Raw genomic sequence first — 7,968 nt, forward strand, 5'->3', positions numbered from 1 at the left:
AGTGAGAACACACAGACAGCTGCTCTAAACTGTTAGGGTATTCTGTGGTATTTTTACTGTCACCTTCAGCCCTTTTCCTTGCACTGCTTTGTTCTTAGACTACAGATCTCAGACTGTTGCATGGGTAAAAAGACCAAGTATTTACTACCAAAATGAGAATGAAGTGATTTGAATCACATTTTAAGCTTAAAAAAAAAAAGTCACAGGAGGGAAACTTGTTTTACAAAACAGACTTTAATACTGGAGTGTATTCATGATTAAATATTTGTACTTGTTGGCAGGTATTACCAAATATTTTGAATTGCAACTAGTTACTCCCAACAAATTTGACATTCCTTTGTTAAGATGCACGTGCCATATCTACACAAACAGTATAAATCCTCATAATGTTTAAGTGTTGTTTGGGCTGTTTTTTTCCTTTTAGAAAGTGAATGATGCAATTAAGTTTGGGTTTTTTTGCTTGCTACGTATGGTTGACAATCTGAATCTTACTGAGAATATACTTTTTTTCTGACAGTTTCTCTTAAACCTAAGTTACTTTATCTAGTATGCTCATTAGGTGTACAGCATTTTGACAGAGAATTCATTAACTGCACACTTAATTACTAAATGTGCTTTACACTGAAGATTTCCAAAACCAGAACAAGTCTGTAGTGGTTCACTAACACATCAATCTCTAGGCTCTCAGATAACTCTGAAAGTGTTTCTATAGTACTTCAGAATTCAGACATTAATTCAGACATTAAATGCCATTAGTTCATAAACTTTTCAACTCCTGCTTTCTACACTCTAAGTATTCTTCAATACTATATTTTTCAATTAAAAATGGTTCTTTTTCTAAGAGTAATTTCTTAATGAAGGTAAAAGAAATATTGGAAACCTCACTGAAGATGGACCAATGTTTTATGTTCTTCCTAGAGAAACTGAAGTCAATAATTAGGATGAAAGCTTTTTTTCCCAATGAATTGAAAGCATGACATTTAGGAAAACAAGATTTCTGCTGTGCAATTAAGACAGGAAAATGCAACATGACATATCACTCAAGTACTTGCAATAAAAAAAAAAAAAAAGAACTTGCATATATTTATAACAATTTATTATAGCATTTAAGGCTTATCACCAGCTAAATCTGAAACGGTAGTCCCAATATAATTGGAAGATTTTGATACTTTATCCAAACTGACTTCTCAGTAACACATACTGAAATGTAGGAGAGGCCAGTCACATCAACAGCTACCAGGGGTATTTGGTTTTTTACAAGTATAGATAGACAAATTCTCAACATGTACAGCACTGGCACTACATCTACTAATTTAGTATGATGGCCTCACCTATTCATTTAGCCAGATAAAATGTTGTGTAGCTATTCTTTCCACAAAGGCTTACAGTCTTTTATAATTGAATTTAAATTAGAAAAGTATACTCGTGCACAGGTACACTTTTTCAGAAATAGAGTTTTGTCAATTAAAATATCTAAAGACCACCACAGTCTTTTCTTGATCAGCCAATTTTCTCTTCACTTCAGTTTTATATTACTGACACAATAAATGCAGTCAATCAAAAAGCCAAGAAGGATGCAGAAAGCAATACTTTCTTTCCTCAGGTCTGATGCAAGCCTCAGAGTACATGCTACAAGCCCTAAAGCAGACATTTTTACAGGGGTTCAAGAATTAAATGCTAATGTCTAAACCTGGACAAACTCTCCTGAAATCCATGAGTTTATCACTGTAACCATGGAATAACCAAGGCTGGAAGGGAGTTCCAGTGGACATCATGTCAAACACCCAGATCAAAGCAGGTCTAATTATAGCAGGTTGCTGAGGGCCATGTCCAATCTAGTCTTGAACACTTCCATGGATGGAGGTTCCATAACCTCTCTGGTCAATTTCTTCCAGTATTTTACCACCTCCATGGAAAAATTATTTTCCTTATAGGTAATAAAAATTTCTCATTCTTCCAAATGACATTCATGCCTCTCATCCTATTGCCACACACTTCCAAAAGTCTGGCTCCAGCTTCTCTATATCCTCCAGCCAGCTAGCTGATCCTTCTCCTCCCAAGATTGAGCAAACCCAGTACCCTCAGCCTTTCCTTATACTTCATGTGCTCCAGCCTCTTCTGCTTCTTGGGGACCCTTCACTACATTCACGGAATCATGTGGCTTTATCAGCATCTTTCTGTGGAGCTCAAAACTGGACACAGTACTCAAGATGCAGTCCCACAAATGCTGAATAAGGGGGAATGATCACTTCTTTGTGAATAAGTTCATGAGATTCTTTAGGATCAATTTTTTTCCTTTTTATTTGCATTTTAATTTTGCACACAGATGTGAAAAAACCTCACAGTTCTCTACGCAAATTCCTTTTTATACCAGTGGATAGGGCAGTTATTTAACATCTTTATCTTATCCTAACATTCATCTGAAACAAGGGCTCATTCACATCACTGCTACCACTAACTCACTCTAACAAGAAAAACTTCTGGTATTTGTTGCACTCATCTTTGTAAGTGTGCTCTCCCAAAGAAGTTACACTAACCTGAATTCCAGCAAAAGCATCTGTAAAATCAAGAGGAAGCCATCATTCCCCTGCATCCTGAAGCATCTCACAAGATGGACCTACAAGCAGTATGACTGCTCTCTCTAAAAAATAACAAACACAAATCACAGGTCCACACAAGCTGTTTTTAGCAAGTACACACCAAAGCTTTCAGGGGAAAAAAAAAGTCTACGCTGCTTGTTTTAATAGCTGTAAGAATTTGGGACTTGTGACAGTTTTAAAGGAATGCAAATCCCACAGTCCTCCCACTCTCTTCAACCAAACTATTCCTTGTCTTCCTGAGGAAGTAGTAGGAGACCTTGTTTACAAAAGCATGTATACAATAAGCTATCTGGAAATTGCTATAGTATGCCATTTAAAGACCTTCTAGAAGCATCAGGGAAATCATAATTTGTTTATATCATTCCAGCTCTTATCTAACTGACTTGGAGATACCGCACACAACAGAACTTAAGAACTTGATGTCTAAAACTGATATACCAATTATTTTTTTTAGTTTGAGATTATTTCTTCTTCCACTTCTAGAAGCATAACAGAACCATTCTAAGGTGAGAAGCTCAATTAAGGAGTCCAAAAAAACACATTACCAAAAAACGGTTCACAATAATAGGTAGATTCCAGTAAGTTATCATGGAAAATAAGGGCACCTTGTCCCATTAAATATGTCCCAAGCTCCCCATTTTAAGCAAGAAAATTATTTTTCAGATGCAGTATTAGAAAACCATTAGCTGTTTGCTTCAGAGCAAAACACTCCAATGGAGAAATACATTCCAGTTCAAAATTGCATTGCAGGAAGAAAAAGCAATTTTCCCTGCACCCTTTATGATTCCCACAAGTGTCTTGATAGTTCCTAAATACCATTTTTCTACTGAACTAACTTAACACACTCTCCAAAACACCAGAAGGGACATAAAAAGCAGAATCATGCACAACTTGAAGAGGTAACTTCACTCTACTTTTATTTAGATTTCCTTTTTTTCTTCTGGCTGTGTTCATTTCCTCACATCACAATACCCTTTGAGAAGTCAGGCTTTCATCTTACATAGTATAGTATTACACTGAAGCATTAAATCAGTTTTGAACCCACCCATAGATTACTGTTCTTCCTAACCATGCACTCCCTTAACTGTACACAGCCAGAAATAAGTTACCTACTTTTCTCCAATATCCCACCATTTTTAATTGCTAGATGGTTCTTCAACCTCTTTAATCAAGGTGCTTATAGTGAGATTGTTGCATTCACTGAACTTGAATCTCTAAACAGATTAACTGTTGGCAGAATTAAAGTAATTTGAAAATAGGACTTCCTAGGAAAGCAAAAGAACAAGCTGTTACTTATCATAGTATTTCATCAGAATGTTTTTGTTTTTGTTTTTTTTTTTTTAATATGCTGAAATGTTAACTTCAAATGATTACTGTCCTAGCCACTGATGATATTTCATTAATCTCCAAGGTAGCCAAAGTCAGTTACTGCACAGTCTTAGAAGGCAGCACTTTCCCCTCTCCTCTTACCAAGGGGAAGGTTTAGCAGGTCACATCCCAGTAGGAGACAAAGTAATACAACCTATTTAAAAATTAAGGCGAACAATTTCATCCTCTTCTGCTCATGCTCTACATTAAACATCAGTCATTATCTCTGGAAGGAGTTATAAGGAAAGCCTGAAACCCTGTGTCATAAGAATAATACCCTTGAATCTAAACTTTTTTTTTTTGGGGGTGGGGTGGGGTAAAAAAACTAACCAAAACAAACCAAAAAAACCCCAAAACTTACTCAGGGAACCACAGCAGACATGTCCTAGGTAGGGGGAGACTCATTTTACATAATAAAAAATGGGTAAAGCTTTCCTGCACAATCAAGCCCTATAGGAGGGCACAGTGATGTACTACCCTGTCTCTAAGTTCTCCTCTTGGAAGCTCCAGGCTTTTCCAGATAAATCACCACTAATTGCGATACTTCTTTATACCAATGGCTTTCCTTCCCCTTCCCATCAATATATTCATTTTACCTAGACCTCTTACTTCTCTCAAGGACCCCATTATAAGCTTTCTTGCAAAAGCACCTGTTTTTTTTCCACTCATCCTTACTTCTATGTTTTTTTCTACTAAGTAGGAATTGCGCTCTCACATGTAAGCTGCCTCCTTTTTGGTACTTGATTATTTTGCATTTCACAGATCTCTTCACTTGCAGATTCTCATGTGTTGTATGTGGTATCTACATAGTATAGAATACACATACACAGTCAAATATATTCAACACATGGTAAGCATTAATGTGTTCCCATTCTCCAGTGTAATGGCCCAACAACGAAAATTCAAAAGCCAAAAGGCCAATCACATAGCCAAATCTGTGATATATCATCAACCACACCTTTGGTAGCTCTAAGCTCCTACCACTTATGTTATCTGAGAAAGCTGTATGTGGCTAGTACCCCTAAACAGTCACTTCTTCCAGTCAGGTTCTAACATTTAGACCTTCATTTTGAAAGTTTGCGATCTGGCCCACAAAAAAATCACAGAGAAAAAAATGCAAGACTCCTAATTATAAATCTCTGCTTGACCAACAAGCAGCTGCCAGAAAGATACAACACTTTTATACTCTTCTTACATCCTCTAACAACGCCACAACACTTTGTTTTTTTGCTAAGGTTTCTCATGACTGCTTCTCCAGTGTGCCTTCCCCGCCCTTTAGAAATCGTTATCTCAAACACTTCAGGCCTCCGAGACATATTTCAGCACAGTACCACACACGAGCTACAACCTGAGCAGAGTATCTGATGAAATGGCAAAGTTTTTAAGCTTCCTCAGTCTGACATTGATGTTTTTTTCCATTCACATGCTGTACTTCCTATGTTTTCCAGATACACTGCTGAACAAATTCCTTGAGGAAAAAGCTTCCTTACCTCGCTTTTCTGTTGTTCTGAAGCAGAACACATAACTGTACCCAGATCTTCTTTAAAAAGTACAGAGGAAAAAAACCATTCACAGAACACTCACCACCACCACGCTTGGTCTTAGTGCAAAGATTTACACCTATGGTTTCATAGTCCACAGTGCCTGGTGTTTGCAGGGCAAGACTACTAGTGCCATAGCTCCCTGAAGCAGTACAAACTGACACCACTGCCAAACAAAGGTATTGTACCCTCCTTTTCCATTTGTTCCCTTCCAATACTATGCTATCGCCTCCCAAGTGCCAGGACAAGACTATAAGCATCCATCCAGTGAAAGAAATAGAATAAGTGTCTTGGCTTAAAGTTAGCTCAGGGGAAAAAAAAACAAAACAAAACAAAACCAGAACAACCTAGTTTTATCCTGCATCAGTTCTCAGTCTGGTTCACGCAGTGACTACACAAGCCTAACCTAAAAAAAAAAGAAGGGGCAGCACAGGAATGAAAACAAGGAGTAACAGGAGGGGTGGACAATGAAGGAAGGCTTTTCTCAAGCAGATTTAGGTGTCCAAAGAAACACTACCTATTCCATTCTGCTGGGATTGCCTTCATGAGAACCATCAAGTACCCCACAATGTAACACAAAAGTTTAGCGTTTTGCAGAGAAACGACTGGAAGTCTGAAAGCACAAACACACACTCGCATCACAGGGCGTTAATACAGCTGGATGGGAAGTGCTGCATCAGCCTTTAACTCTTCTGTAGAGGGACGTCCCTGCTCAAGGCTACTTCTACATGCAGCCCCGTGCCTCGCACCTGCAATAGTAAGAGGTGAAGAACAGCACTAAAATCTTTTCTTCTAAGGCACGGACCTATTACATTATGGTGAGGTTTAAGTTTAAAGCTCTGCTGCTAACAGCAGCCTTGCAGCGCAGGTGCAGCAGTGACTGGAGGGCCAGGCGTTTCCCCTGAGGTTACCAGCCCGCCGAGGCAGGCCCGTGCCCGCGGCGCTGTCCGCCCTCCCCCGCCAGGGCTGGGGGCACAGACCGGGCCCCCGCCGGCCACACAAGTTTTGCCGAACTCGCCAACAGCCCAAACCTCGGCGGCTTTCCCGGAGCCCGCCCGCCGCCGCAGCTCCAGGCTCCGCAGCCCACCCCGGGGCGGTGGGGGGAGCACCGGCGGCTCGCACGGCGGGACGCGGCAGCGCTCGTCTGGAAGGGAGCACCGGGGACCGCGCCGCGGGTGGCCCCGCCAGCTCCGCCCGCCACCCGAGCCCCCAGAGAAGCGACAGGCGACCGCCTCCCGCCCGCCCGCCCGCCCCTCGCCGGCCCCGCCCGGGCGGCAGAGGGCGCCCGCCGCGCACACCTGGGTGTCGGGCGCCGGCAGGCCGCGCACGTAGCCGTTGCGGAGCGCGCCGTGGGCCGCGCCGCTGCAGCCGTTGGCGCGGGGCTGCGCACCCGCCGCCGCCGCCGCCGCCGCCCGCTCCGGCCGCTCCATCCCGCTCCGCGCCGCGCCCGCTCCGCCGCCCCCGCCCGGCCGCGCCGCACCGGAAGCGCGACCCGCCGCGTCCCCCAATCGCCGGCGGATACGTCACGCCCAGGGACGGGCTCCGCAACAACGACGCAGCGCGCGTGCGAAGCGGGCGGCAGAGGCACGGGGGGAGAGGGGCGGAGCCCAGCGGACGGGGCCCAATGAGAGCGCCGCATGCCAATCAGGTGGGCGGGGAGCGAGGCGGAGGAAGGGGCTTGCCCAACCGCAGGGCAGAAAGTGCGGAGGGAGGTGGAGCCAGGAGCTGAAAGCTGTCCAATCACTTGGCTGAAATGGAACCGGGAACGAAGAGGAGGAGATGAGCTGGCCAATCGCAGGCCGAGGTGGAGGGAGGGGCAGGCGCGAACAGCGGGGCCCGCCCAATGCCCGGACGGCGGAGCGGGGCGGTGGCCGCGGCGGCAGCCAATGGGCGGGGCGCCGGGGCGGGCTCGCGGGGCAGGGTGTGAGGGGATGGCGCGTGAGCGGGCTTGCGGCGGGGTGTGCAGGTTGGTGCCGCCTCCGTTACCGATGGCCGCCCTTCTCCGAGGGCACCCCGGTCACCGGAGGAGGAGGAGGGCCAGAGCGTGAGCGAGGCATCCGGAGAGCCCGGCGCCTGCCCTCGTGTCTCGGCCTCGAGGGAGCTGATGAATGAAGCGGTTCCAAGACCCCGGGGGGTTCCCCCGCGGCGCGCAGGCCGCGGGCTGTGTCGCTATGGGCTGTGTGAGAGATAAGGCAAACCAGAGCCCCTGGGTGAAACTCTGAATGGCTTTTTAGGAGGCCAGACTTAATTACTGTAATGCCCTTTCCTACCTGGGATCAACCTGGGAGAGGTATTCTGGCTCAAGGCCACCTGGCTAATGAAGGACCTGATAGCAAACCCTGCAGATGAACTCCGGGCAGAGCTTAAGTCAATAGGATTTAAATTTGGGCTTAAAGATAGATGTATGCCTGGCTGCCTTGCTGAGCTAGTATCCCTGATAGCTGAAGGTGCCAGTCTGT

General features: G+C 44.6%; 1 protein-coding gene across 1 annotated transcript in view; it reads right to left on the reverse strand.

Annotated features, from left to right (window-relative positions):
• The window catches only part of SPTLC2 (serine palmitoyltransferase long chain base subunit 2), an 80,422-nt gene extending 73,441 nt beyond the window's left edge, over positions 1-6,981 (reverse strand). Inside the window, exon 1 of the mRNA XM_033008723.2 lies at positions 6,808-6,981. Within this exon, the coding sequence (XP_032864614.2) occupies positions 6,808-6,939 (132 nt within the window). The 5' untranslated portion in view covers positions 6,940-6,981. The remainder of the gene's footprint in view (positions 1-6,807) is intronic.
• Between the last annotated feature and the right edge of the window lie 987 nt (positions 6,982-7,968).

This window comes from Tyto alba, unplaced genomic scaffold (assembly GCF_018691265.1).
Source record: "Tyto alba isolate M040663 unplaced genomic scaffold, T.alba_DEE_v4.0 Super-Scaffold_18, whole genome shotgun sequence".
In the NCBI taxonomy this organism is placed as follows: Eukaryota; Metazoa; Chordata; class Aves; order Strigiformes; family Tytonidae; genus Tyto; species Tyto alba.